Source organism: Poecilia mexicana, unplaced genomic scaffold (genome assembly GCF_051168715.1).
Source record: "Poecilia mexicana isolate PSO_F unplaced genomic scaffold, ASM5116871v1 scaffold_22, whole genome shotgun sequence".
NCBI lineage: Eukaryota > Metazoa > Chordata > Actinopteri > Cyprinodontiformes > Poeciliidae > Poecilia > Poecilia mexicana.
The window spans coordinates 4,829,165-4,842,681 of record NW_028263391.1 but is presented as its reverse complement, the minus strand read 5'-3'; the positions used below and the strand labels follow the sequence as shown (position 1 = coordinate 4,842,681).

The 13,517-nt window shown below is 39.2% G+C and overlaps 1 protein-coding gene across 2 annotated transcripts; it reads left to right on the top strand.

The window, feature by feature from the left end:
- Positions 1–723: 723 nt before the first annotated feature.
- Positions 724–13,335, top strand: LOC106919155 (RING finger protein 145). Of its 2 annotated transcripts, none has more exons than XM_088002780.1 (11): positions 724–973; positions 1,176–1,459; positions 2,247–2,355; positions 2,783–2,874; positions 3,694–3,935; positions 4,584–4,759; positions 4,858–4,998; positions 6,332–6,514; positions 6,626–6,770; positions 7,920–8,276; positions 11,965–13,335. In XM_088002780.1, the coding sequence occupies exons 2-11, from the start codon at positions 1,291–1,293 to the stop codon at positions 12,739–12,741; spliced, it is 2,391 nt and encodes a 796-aa protein (XP_087858906.1). In that variant the 5' UTR covers positions 724–973; positions 1,176–1,290; the 3' UTR covers positions 12,742–13,335. The 2 variants fall into 2 exon arrangements, with proteins under 2 accessions (XP_087858906.1, XP_014844822.2); XM_014989336.2 differs by having other exon boundaries at positions 6,623–6,770.
- The last annotated feature ends 182 nt before the right edge of the window (positions 13,336–13,517 follow it).

Here is a 13,517-nt window from a genome sequence, read left to right as displayed (position 1 = left end):
AAGTAAAGAACCATGATTTAATTCATTTTTCCAGGTTTTAAAACAAAGGAAAACATAAAACTTTTGGAAAAAGAGAATAGATATGTTTTCTTCTTTAAAATATCGACAAGAAAAATGGTAATAAAATAAAAAAATATATAAAAGCGTAAGCATATGTTTCCTTGTACTTTTACTGACGTTTTGTTGTGGAAATTCAATGCAATTTTCGGTCCATTGTCTAGACCACCATGACAAAGATGGACTCCATAATGAGTTTTGGTCCTCATGAGGGAGGACCAAAACTGACATAATTAAAAATACAAAGCAGAAATGTTTTGTTTTGCCTTTTCCTTATACATACATTTCGTCAATAAATGCACATACAGTGATACCAACAACCACATTTAAAGAAATACTTCTAAAACTTGCATGTTACTACATCTATATTTTAATAATATTGGTCATTACGTATAACGTGAAAAATAAGAATAAGTTCAAAGACTATACATTCTTCTTCAGCAAAGTACAATATTAGTTTCTTTCTTTTCTTTTCTTTTTTTACAACGTCAGACATTATACAACCATTTTACACATTAAAACTGAACAAAAACGACTGTAATAAGTGAGTATTCATGTCATTCCTCTTGACACAGCTCGTGGCCCAAGACACTCAGTTTTACTTTGAAACGTAAAATACCTCAACCTGATTGGCTCTTGTTTTCTTCTGACGTGTACACGTCAAATTTGCCACGCAGGCGCACTAAATCATAACACTGCATATGAAGTCACTTTACTCATCCTCATGTCGCGCGGGTCTTACCGCCTTATTTATCGGTTCCAGTGACAGGTGTAACTATAGTTCGCTAGAGGCCGAAGTTAGGGGATGAACAGCTGGGCACGGCTGTGAAAATATGGTCGCTGCGAGGGCTGACCAGCTGGAGTTAGCTTTGGCTAGCAAATGGCTGCTCGGCTGGGATGTCTGCCACTGTGAGAAGTAAGTGAACCAGCGCTACTTTTAGCTGCTTTACCACAAACATCCGCTTTATCACCTACCTCAGCCTCTCATACTGTACAACTTCAAACAATAAAGCAAGACTTTGCCTTTGTTTTAGGGGGTTAAAACGCAGAGTTGTAGGCTCTGGGTCCTTCCTCTTCTAGCTTAAATTCTGTTTGTTTGGTTGTTGATTATTTTTTAGATGATAAGACACGGAAAAGTGTATTGAAGCACAGGGAAACCTGAGCCTCCCCCCTCCCCAAACAAGCATGTGACAAACGGACTCCAGTGTGACCAAAGACTTGGTTGCAGCCAAAATGCCTCGTCTGGATGAAGTGGCCAACATTGCCCTCAGGGTGCCCAGCATTCTGGTTCTGGACCTGCTGTATAAATGTGACATTGAGGGTCTGACTGAAAACCTCAAGGCTAAAAACGAGGACATGCTCTTCAAATACAAATATGTCATCTGGAACATGTTCTATCTTGGTAAGTATGGCTTTATAAATCACTTTTAACAAATTGTGCTGTCCGTACTGAACGAAAGCATCCCTGTGGCATCATGCCGCCACCACCGTGTTTCACCGTGGAAGCGGTACGCTCTCATGAATGCACGTTGAACAGAAAGTTTGATTCTGAGCTCATCTCTAGAGCATCTTTTTCAACATGTGTGCTGGAAGTCAGTCATTTAAACCCAGCCATAATTAGGGCTGAAGTGATTAATCGTGATTAATCGATTGTTGAAATAATTGTCAACTAATTTAGTAATGGATTAATGGTTAACTGGAGTATGCAGATTCGAAAAGAGACCGTTTGCTGAAAGAATAACATATTCAGAACAGCAATTAAGCCAAAACTGTACAAAAAATATATAAATATTTTGCTTTTAAGACAAATAAAAAAAAATTAAAGTCAATTAGATCAAATACTCTGGAAATACATGAAAACTAAACAGAAAACGATTTTAAAAGTTGTCTATCTCGTTACCGTAGCACTTAGCAGATGGAAATAATTTTAGTAATCTTAGCTCACCTACCACAGGAAAGGTTTATCCTGATAAAATGTCACAATAAAAGGGCCTGAATCAAATTTAACTGTGAAAATAAAATGGCAAACCACATATTTCCTTCTGTTTCAGATTTATGGGTTACGTGTGATATGACTTTTTTTTATTTGTTTTGGAGGCGCTGTACCTGAAGGTTTCAGCCTCTCTGTCCTCGGTTTTAGTGAATCTATTGAAACTTGACTTCTGTGCCCGTCTCTGTCCTCCATCCAGCTCACCTGACAAACCTGGTTGTGTTGATCATGCCGCTGAGGCACATTGTTACGCTCTACCTTCATGTCCTCGTTGCCCTCCTTCTGTACATGGGGCATCAGATTTCCAAGTGAGTCTTTACATCCTGTTTTCTCTAAAATGTCAGGATATCAGGAACCACTCTCATTACCAAAAAAAAGAGTTTATTTGTACAGTTTTTCACTATGAACCTCTTCAGACTGTAGATAAAGTATTTTCCCTAAACTGAATAAGGTCATACTCTGAATTAGCCAAAACTTTGTTCAGCTAATTGTGGCTATGCTACATTATGTATTATCTTAATTGCTCTGCTTCACGTTTTTACTTTAATACGAATACAGATTCAGTCCAGAAGTGGAAAAATAAAATTGTTTTATGAAGATTTAAAGCAGACGTTGATGTAGCATTAGATTGGCCATCACTCATTTGTTAGCTAAGCTTTTAGTTAACACCAGTGAGATATCCTGTAATACGATCATGCTATTTCTTCATCTCTTTGTTTCCCATTTCTTTTCCAGGGATTATGTTCGAGAGGAGGTGCAGCTGGGATATGAAGGGGCGGTCTATCTCAGTTCTTTGGCCTTTAATAGATTCGTCTCTGCCATGACCAGTGAGTATCTGAGCCAAGTTGACTCTAAATGTGAACTTTGAAAGAAAGTATTTTCTCACACAGACTCCTGTTGCTTTTTACTGCGGCAGGAAAAGTTCTGTTCTTTAATTCTTCTTTGTCAACTGGGACTGAAGCGATTAATCGGATTAATCATGAAGAATTGATTATTGAAATCGTCAACAAATTTAGTAACTGATTAATTGTTGGTGAAAGAATATCATCATCAGACAATAGTCAGCAGATTAGCAATACACTATACTGATGCGTCCAGCAGAAAGATTTGAGGTTTTCACATGTTGATGTTAGACGTACTTTCTTTAGCTGCAGATGCATTCTTCACTACAAATGATCAAGAAAATGCTACAGGAAGGCTGTGTTATTTATTTTTTTATTTATTTTTTATTGAATCTCTAATATTATATTAAAATAAGTCTTAGGCAGTTAAATGAAATATCTGCAGAATGTAACAATTTGTTCTCGATTAATCGTCCGAATGATCGATTCATAAAATAATCGTTAGGTGCAGCCCTGCTTTCAACTTTTTCTTGTTTTTGTGCATAATGAGCCTAGGAAAACTTTTTTTTATGTCCTTCAGGTCTTATGATAAACTTAATTTTGTTTTTAGTTTTATTTCTTTAACAAGGAGTTGATGTGTTTGTCTGAAAAAGGCGATTGGAGCAGATTTCTCTCAGTAGTTAAAATGTTAAGACGGAAGAACCGAGGGGGAAACGATTTTACTACAGCTACTTAAAAAAAACAAAAACAAGAACAACATAAACCAAAATAAGTAGTCTGATCTTTCTGTTTCTCCAACGACAGGTCAGATCATCCTCAGCACGCTCTGTGCCTTCCTGATGAAGACCAGAAAGGTGTGGCTGTTCTCCACTCACATGCTCCCCCTGCTGGCCCGACTCTTGACCGTCCCTAATGCCACGCTGCTGACCGTCAACACTTTCTCCATGGGCCTGACGGTGGCAGGGATTGGCCTGTTTCTCCTCGCCAACCTGTTCGTGCCATATCGCCTGGCGAGGGCCGCCTACTCAGAGCTGCTTCACCTGGAGGTATTCACGCCCCGAAGCCGTGGAGACGCAAAAACCTCGGCCCGAATGGTTATTTCGCATCTTTCTATATGCAATACCTTGCTAAACTAAAACACCGGTTGTTTTTGCAGACCTTTTCTTTTGTTTTATAACATTTTTTATGTATTAATTCACCAATTAGCGTGTGCAAGACAAGCATTACAGACCGACAAACAAGAGGTATGAGCTTCCATTGACTAAATAATTACACAATTTAACAAGTCGAAAATAAATTAGCGCCATGGAAACATTTTTTTTTGTTTGTTTGTTTGTTTGATTTTTGGCTGTATCAAAATTGGTTTATTTTGCGAAACACTTTTTTCACATCATGCTAGTCACGTGATCCACAACCAGATGCTGCAGCTGGCGGAAACTACGAGCAAAAAGAAAACAGGAACTAGCTGAAGTATCATATTTTTTAACTTATGACATGACACGTGATTTTTATCCATTTCTTATTTAATGGAAACACCACAACTGTAAATTTAATTACATTCTTTTTTTTTACATAAGAGGAATATCAACAACGTTTTGCGCACGTTTCCAATGGAAACACAGCTACTTGAAAGCATTTCAGGTGTCTTTTCATGCTCCGCCCCCCGTCATCACCTGGGGCCTCCCGTCTCCTAGGTGATGGAGCTGTACAGACTCCTGGCGTTGGGGATCTCTCTGTGGAACCAGTTCGCTGTTCCAGCCCTCTTCAGTGTCTTCTGGTTCGTTCTGTTCGCCGTCCAGCTGTGCTCGAACGTCATGTCCTCCAGCGTCTCTGCGACTTTTCAGGGAATCATGTTCTTTTTGCTCACTAGGTGCGTTTATTCCTTGATTTTTTTGCACTCTTTTTTGTGTGTGTGTATTTTCTCCTGAATTTATAGTCTTGTTGTTGTGTGTTTGCTGAACCGCGCAGCGTGTCAGAATGTTGCGCTACGCCGTACTCTCTGCTGGGTCTCACCTTCGTGGTGTCCTATCTGGCTCTGGGACTTCTCAACCTGTGCAAGTTTTACCTGGGAGGTTTCGCTGCGGTGCAGAACGAGAACGTCATGCACAGGTGAGACGCTGTCCACCGACTTCCTGATTGTTTCTGCTTTCAGTTCGCATCAAACAGCTTGAATTGTTTGAAACGTCGTGGGCGCTGGACCGTGTGTCAAACGTTAGCGTTTATTTCACCAGGTGTTTTTTGACCTGACTCAGTTGCAGTCAGACACAAGAATTTGTGATTGTTTTTGTAATTTTTTTTTGTAGTAAAAATCACTAACTTTGTTGCTATTTTAGAAACATTCGCAAGGAATTTTGCTATGTTCTCCTTATTAAACCCCTTTGAAAAAATCTACATATTAAAGAAAAAAGTAAGGCTGAGGCAGCAGTACAGTAGAATTAAGAAATACTGCCACCTGCAGGTGGGAGCTAGCAGTCAGTAAACCCAATGTTTTTAATAATTTTTGCTGGTAAATTTGCAATAAACTCGCAGTTTTGTGATGCTGTGATAAAATCCACAGATTTCTTGAATTTGGGTGAAAATTTTTTCATTCGTGGGACTGATTAGGCTGTTATTAAAATCCATGCAGAGTCATCAGGCCAAATTCTTTAGCTCAATATGGAAATAAACGTAAAACAAAAATCACATTGAGAAACAAATTTTGTCCTTTGAAAGTAGAATGCAACGTTGAGCAGTCAGACAGCAGGGAAAACATCCCAACATGTTGGCTTTGTTGCCTGCAGCTGAATCACGTGTTTTTTTCTCACTGTCTAAAGTTGAAACTAAACAAAGTTTTCTTGTTTTAGTTTAGTTAGAATTACTAAAGTTATTTGTATTTGTTAGATGTCAGAAAACCTGGTGAAAACGTTTTTTTGTTTGTTTTTGTTTTTTGTAACTTTCCTCGAATTTAAAAGTTTACATATATTGGTCAATATTAGGGATAATTGTGTTTTACAATGTATGACTTGTGTCAAACCTTTTGGGTGTCCATCCCGGATACTCACCAAATGTATGTAAACTTTTGAATTTGAGGAAATGTGCAAAAAAATTCTTAGAAAAAAATAAAAAAATGTTCTTGCCAAGTTATTTGGCATTTAACAAGCAGAAATAATTTTGGTATGTCCAACAAGGCGAAAACCAGAAATGTTTGATCTAATTTATCTTGAAACAGTGAGGAGAAAATACTTGTTGACTTTCTTTTTGTGTCCTCGCATCAACTATCAATCACTTACAAAACGCCCCGCGACCTCATTTGATTTTGACCTTTGTTCCATAACATCTTGTGCAAAACTCTGTTCACCTAAGAAGATTTCTTCACAAAATTTGTTTCTCAATTAAAAAAACAAAAAAAAACAAATTAAACCAAAAATATGTCCTTAACTTCTCCTTGTGCTGGTTTTGTCAGGGGCGTGACAGAGGGAGTCACTCTGCTGCTGCTCGCCCTGCAGACGGGTCTGCTAGACATGCAGGCGCTGCAGCGCACCTTCCTCCTCAGCATCATCCTCTTCATTGTGCTGACTTCAACCTTGCAGTCCATGATAGAAATAACAGATCCCATCATTCTAGCCCTGGGCGCGTCACGCAACAGGTACCAATCACTCAGCGAATTTCACGTCTCCTCAAGCGAGTCAGAGCTGAGAAAAAGTTGTAAAAATATATATATATTTTTTTTCTTTCTGCTGTTCTTTGGTTTTAGAAGTTTGTGGAAGCACTTCCGTGGCCTCAGCATGTGTCTGCTTCTGCTGGTTTTCCCGGTGTTCATGGCTTATAAAATCTCCCAGTTTTTCCACATGGACTTCTGGCTCCTCATACTGGTTTCCAGCTGCATGCTAACCTCCCTCCAGGTCTGTTTGTCGTCATGTCGTATAAAAATAATTGAGACGCATTTCTTTAAATCATGTCTAGGATGGAATTTCTTGAAACATGGTCCCTCCGTAGTACGTAGGATAATAACATCTTCCTTTCAGTTTGCACCCTGTATTTTCTTTTAAAGTTACAAAATTTGACATTCCTGCACAAATATTACTCACTAAGATACAGCTGGCATGGAGGCTGGATACAAACTGTTAATCCATGGATAGGTTCATGTTTCCCTCTTTCCTCGTTTGTTTTTGCTTTCTTTGGCAGCAGCCCAACATCAGTAACCTGAACCCCTGCTGGATGAATCTCCATATTTTTTCCTTTTTCTGTTTTTGGGTTCAGGTTTACAGCTCACATTAGTTATATTCAGTTCCATGTACTTGATGAAATGATCAAAGTGTTATTTTATAGACACCTGCTGTTACGCCACGAGTCACTTCAAGCTAATAGGATGGCAGCTGCCCTCAAATACTCTCACCTTCATTTGGCTCAGACAGTGGGAGAAAAATGTGCTGTTTATTATCATGGCTAAGCGTAGTAACCACTGATTTAATAATGAATCTGACTCTCAGATACCAGCGTCTGATTAAACTGACAGAAAGCACAACAGTGAAAAAAGGAACTTGGTTAAAGAACACATGTTCTTCCTTGAGAAAACTTAGGTTCACGAACAACAGCACTGACTTTCTGCTAGAGCTTGTTTTGGTTTTCTGGCTAAGTCAGACTCCTCAACGTGTCAAAACCCAGAAAATAAACAACTCTACCACTTTGAGTTAACAGTAATATTTAATTTTTAAAAATGCTTGAAATGCCAGACTTTGACTCTTCTTAAACCCTTGTGAACCTTGAATAAACAAAGTGGAATGGGATTTGGATAGACGTAGTACTAAAAGCCTGTCCTAGATTGGGTCGCGGTACCAATATTTATAAGCGCATTCTTGTTTGACTGCCGTCAGTTGCTAATGAGAAAATACACACACAAACATTCACACATCCAATGCATGCTTCTCATTCCTGCAGAATTTGAAAGCACAACAAATATTTAAAATGAAAAAAAGAAAGGAGTAAAAAACGCCAAGTCTCCCGTGTATTAATAGTTCCTAGAAACAATGACGATGACGATTCTTGTCCAGGTCACAGGCACCATGCTGATCTACTGCCTCTTCATGGTGGAGCTATTCCGCAGTGACCCGATCGAGAGCCTGGACGAGGTCATCTACTGGGTGAATGCCATCAGCAGGGTGCTGGAGTTCCTGGTGGCGCTGTGCGTGGTGGCCTACGGCACCTGGGAGTCGCTGTTTGGCGAGTGGAGCTGGATGGGCGCCTCTGTCATCATCATCCACTCATACTTCAACGTGTGGCTCCGAGCCCAGTCCGGCTGGAAGAGCTTCCTGCTCCGGCGGGAAGCGGCGAAAAAGATCAACTCCCTGCCCAGAGCCACGGCGGAGCAGCTGGACCAGCACAACGACGTCTGCTCCATCTGCTTTCAGGTGCGTCACTCGTTCCACAAGGGGTGATCTCTGCAGAGCCGGTAAAATGGGATTTTAAACAATAATATGTACTGTAATAAGCTGTGACCTCAGTTAGCCGTGGATCCTTATTTTAAAGATCATAGCTTGCGTTAGTGGAGCGATAAAAAGTAAATTGGAGGCATCAGTAGTTGGTGCAGCGAAACATGTTCTTTCTTGTGAATTTAATTTGTTTTTGGCTTTGAAAGAAAAACCTTCAAAGGTCTTAAATTCGTCGATGTAAAGTTAAGGTCTTAAAATGTCTTAAATCCGTTAAAAAAACTGTAAGTTGGCCTTTGAATACATTAATCTCGAGTCTTAAATTTTGTTGCGGCCATGTAGGTTTTGTTCTTAATCGGGTCTCAAAGTTTGAGTTTCATCATCACTCACAGCATTCTGTGTCTCGAGGCAGTTAAAGCTATTGGTTACAAGTTGCTAATAATTGCTACCCAGCTAGCGTTTTATGAGTATAAACTTATATGCAGTTGGCTGGACAACATTCACAAAAAAATTTAAAAAAAAATCTCAAAACAGCGAGCTAACAAAAAGACCACAGAAAATTCACACTGTTGGTCCCCTGAAAAAAAAAAGAAAAGTGCATTTCTTTTGTACATTTCTGTCATAATATAGGTCTTAAATGGTCTTAAAAAGTCTTAAATTTGGTTAAACCTGCAGAAACCCTACCAATGGTATGATTTTATGGCCATTCTAAAGATCGTAAAACCATCATAAGATGCCAACAAATACAAGAAACACAGTTTTCTCTGAATCTCCCTGCAGTGATTTCTCGCATAGCAAACAGGCTTACACTGTCGTCTTTAAAAGACTGAAATTTTCACTGGGAAAATAAGAACACATGTAATGTATGTAATGCAATATAGTTGCTTCCCAGAAGTTGTGTTATCTACAGAAAAGTCTGTTTCTCACCTGATAAGGGACTTTTGTAGAAACATATGAAATATTGTGCTTGTGAAAACATTCATCCAATGAAAAAATAGAAATGAGTACAATTCTGATGCATACACATGTTTTGGACCTTTCTAAATTCTGGCCCAGACAGAGATTTCCAAAGTACAGATAATGCTTTTAAAACCACAGTGTTATCCCAAAGTGCTTTACAAATAATAATTGAAACATTACAAGCAATATACAACAATGACATATTTATAGTTTCCCACAATGTATTATAAGCCTGGCGGGCCTCCATAACCAGTTAAGTCAGCAGTGAATTTCTTAGTTTACCTCTAAAAACTAATATACTCGTTCATTTCTGATTATTTTTTATTTACCAGTTTAATGCAATTTTGGAGATTTTAAACTGAGTAAATAATTCAGAGATTAAAATTGGTCACTTATGTTTTCACAAAACAGCTGCACTGATTGAACTGGATGAAAACGATGTTTAATAAAAAAAATCCCAAGCAGACAAAGGATTTAAAACGTCAATAAATTGTGTTTGCAGGAGCGTAGTGTAGAACTGGAGTCTGGAGCCGTTCTGGTCCGTTCTGGCTTCAGGTCCACTCTGTAAACAAACAACAGTAGTACAAAATGCTTCACGCCGAGTGGGGCTTTTGAGACGTGTTCTTCCTGTTTTTCCAGCTTGACACCTTCTTTAGTTCACGCTTTTGTTTTGTTTGAAACACTGTAAATGCAGATGGAAATCTCATAATATTAATTAGGGAAAAGATGACAAAACAAAGCTAATTTAAAATTGGAGGCGATTCTCTATAGAGAACCGCAATTCTGAACCAATTTAACAAAAATACTCAATCAGTTTTAAAATGAGTTGAAGTTGTACGTTTTTGACGCTCATATTTGCGATTGTACTGCATGTCCCACTGTATATATTTTGAATAATTCTTTGATATTTAAGAAAAAAACAGGCAGCTAAGCTAGCATAACAACTGTTAGGTTAGCAAAAACAGGTTTTTGTTGAAATATAAATTGATGAAACGTTAGAGAATTGCTTTAAATAATAAATGTTTTATTTGTTTACAGCGTCTTTTCCTCTGGTCATATAATTTAAACAACATTTCTAGACCGTTTGAATAGAAAAACTGGTTGCTGAATTAAAAATCGCTTTTGAATGAAATAGTTTCTGAATTAAATCGTGACCCTAAAAATCTGAGTCAAATCGCCACACACTGAAAGATTTGCATCTTTATTCAAAATATAAAAGAGAGCATGAGTTTACTCTAGGGCTGAAACGATTCCTCGAATGATTCGAGTACCTCGATTACTAAAATTCCTCGAGGAAAATTTACCTGCCTCGAAGCTTCGTTAATTTATGTTTTATTAGTTAGCGCACCTTGTTCCGGCCGGGACTTCATTTGCGTTGCGCGGAGCTCTCACTTCCGCCTCTGAGTTGTTGACAAAAGCTAAGTCTCAGCGGCATAAAGTCCAATCTTCAAGACTGGCCCGTGGGGATTTTATTGATTGATGATAATGCCCGACTTTTTATCGTTTTTGGGGAACCAATAAGCATCCTTAAAATGACTGGGGGATGCCTGGAGTACGGCAGCATTTCTCCTCCGGGGCTGCTGGTTGAAAGCGAACGGCGGGAAGAGCGCTGAGGTGAGCGGATAGCCTGAACAGGGCGGGCGGCTGAGTAGCTGATGCTTACCGTGTAAATGTAGCTTTACCGACGAACCGCACAATAAATTTCATATCCCGGTCTGAAGAAACGGGTGGCGGAGCGCATCGTACATGGGTGGTAGATGAGTTTCTGAGTGTGACCAGTGAAGGTGTCGTAAATATCCCGTATTGCTTCCCCCCGTGTTCGTCCCCCGGTCTAACGGTTCGTCAGTCCGCTGGTCTATTTCCTCCCCTCCACCCCATCTTACTTCCGTTCATTCGCCCTCTCCTCCCACTCCAGGCGGCATTTCCCGTATTTTCAAACCCAAAGTGTGACAGGTTAGGTGGCAAGGTGAGTTTAATTAATCTATTAAACTCACTGAAGATGAATACATAAACTAAAAGCTGGATTGTAGACATTTTTTATAAGCATATTTGTGAGCCTGCCTCTTTGTTATTAAATTCAATATAATTTCAGATTTTTCTATAACTTTTCTTCTGGTTAACTTAGAAAGTGAGCTATTATTGTTACAGGTTAGTTTTCTAAACTACAAAAAAGCAACTGTTAGGGATGCTCAAATATGAAAAATTGGACTGATATTGATATCTGATAGTAACACCGGTATTATGCCAGATTTACCAATATTTCATTTTATAATTTTTTTAAATCCGATTACTCGATTAATCGTAAGAATAATCGATAGATTACTCGATTACTAAAATATTCGTTTACAACAGCCCTAGTTTACTCTACTGCAAATTAGCAGAGGCAATGGATTTGATTACTTAAACCGTGTTCAATGATGGCAACAAAATTATCAGAAAAACTTTATTGACAGTGGATGAGAGCGAGCTGGCTCACATGTTGTAAAATAAAAAAATAAATAAAAATACAATTATGGAACACCCCATCTTGGAAAAACGGTGTCTTTAGTCAGAAGCTACTTCAAATTGCAGACTGCTACAGGTGTCGGCATGTATCACCTTCCACACCAACTCTGAAGAATTAATATAGGTTACAACATTTAATTTCCCTTTGGGAATCAATAAAGTATTTTTGAATTTGTTTTAAAACTAGATTCGTCTTTATCTACAGGAAATGAGCTCTGCCGTCATCACGTACTGCGGCCATTTCTTCCATGGCAACTGTCTCCGCAAGTGGCTGTATGTGCAGGAAACGTGTCCCATGTGCCACCAGACGGTCCGACCGACACCGGCCAGTCAGAGCCCAGCTCCGGGCAACGAAGCCCCAGCCTCCCAGGAGGACCCGGGGCCAGATCCAGCCCCACAAGAAGGAGAGCAGGACCTGGAAACACCAAGCGACGAGGGAAACCCAGATCTCGCCCAGCAACAGTTGGAGGAGAGTGAGAGTGAAGATCGGCTGTCTGAACCTGAAAGCGTAGTCGTCCGAGATCTCGCGTTCGGATCCGATGGCGAACTGGACATTAGGTTTAGTTCCCAGAACCAACTGGGAAGAACTTCTGAGAAGTGTCGCAGCCAGTTTGAGGTGAACGGCACAGACTCATCTTCGCAGATAGATCTTGGAGCCGTGAGCGAGAACCAAACGGCCTCCGAGTTAACGGGACTCCGCGGTTTTGCGTTCCATCCCAACCATGACAGGACGTCTAAATCGAGCCACAGCCTTCATTCACACGAGGGAAACGTTGGTGATGATAATCAGAAGCTGGTCTCGGGTGATGCGAGTTCTGTCGGCGCCCAAACATCTCTCGAATCATATAATCAAAACTCTGCCGACTCCTTGAACAGTCGTCACGGTTTCAGCACGCATTCAGATGTGATCCTCAAGGCGCCGTCCTCGGGTGCCGCAGATTCCCAAACGACGGTGGCTGACTGTGCTCCATCTGTGCCTTGATGGGTTTGAAATCCAATTTTCCTTATTGGGTTTGATCATCAAACACATCTGCCTTCTGTATGTGAATCAATTATATAAAGAGACTCAAATATCTCTTGTATGGAATGTTCTTCACACTAGCAAAAAAATACGAGTATTGGACCTATTTGTGTAGACTTACCGTGCAATTGTAAAGCAGGAAATCGTTAGAATAACTATCATGGGCTATAAAAAAAATCATCTTGAAATTATATTTTGTCTTTACTATTCATTCCACTTTTATCACCCATTGTCAATTGATCTATTTTTCAGTTGGTCTAAACATTGCATCATGCAGTTTACAAACTCACTTTGACCAACTTTTTTTTTTCCTAAAATGTGAACTATTTAGAACACGTATGTCTCAATACATTAAAATGTGATTTAAAAATTATAACAGTAATTAATACAAAAGGTAAAACTCAACAGATTCATGAAACAGTTATTAGTTTTATGTCTCAACCTCGAGGAGCAATGAATTTTAATGAGGGGTTTTATGTGATAGTTACTAAATAGTGGTTGGAAGGAAAATGTGACATTGAGATTTTTTCCTTAAATAAAAAATGTGTTATTTAAGGAGCATTATTAACTGCAACTGACTAAAACTTTGCTCTGCTATTGTCAAACACCTTTATTACAACGTTTATGCTTTTCTTTTTCTTACAAATAGCGACTCAGAAAACCCAAACACGAAGCATCACATGTCAATTGATATTTTTGGTGTGTTTATAAAGGATTAGATTTCACGACTGGCCTGA

Bases quoted from the DNA above. Each gene is read 5' to 3' on its own strand.
- LOC106919155 (XM_014989336.2), top strand. From the start codon at position 1,291: ATGCCTCGTCTGGATGAAGTGGCCAACATTGCCCTCAGGGTGCCCAGC. The intron at 4,999-6,331 runs GTGAGACGCTGT...TGGTTTTGTCAG, and splicing joins AACGAGAACGTCATGCACAG to GGGCGTGACAGAGGGAGTCA. The intron at 8,277-11,964 runs GTGCGTCACTCG...CTTTATCTACAG, and splicing joins TCTGCTCCATCTGCTTTCAG to GAAATGAGCTCTGCCGTCAT.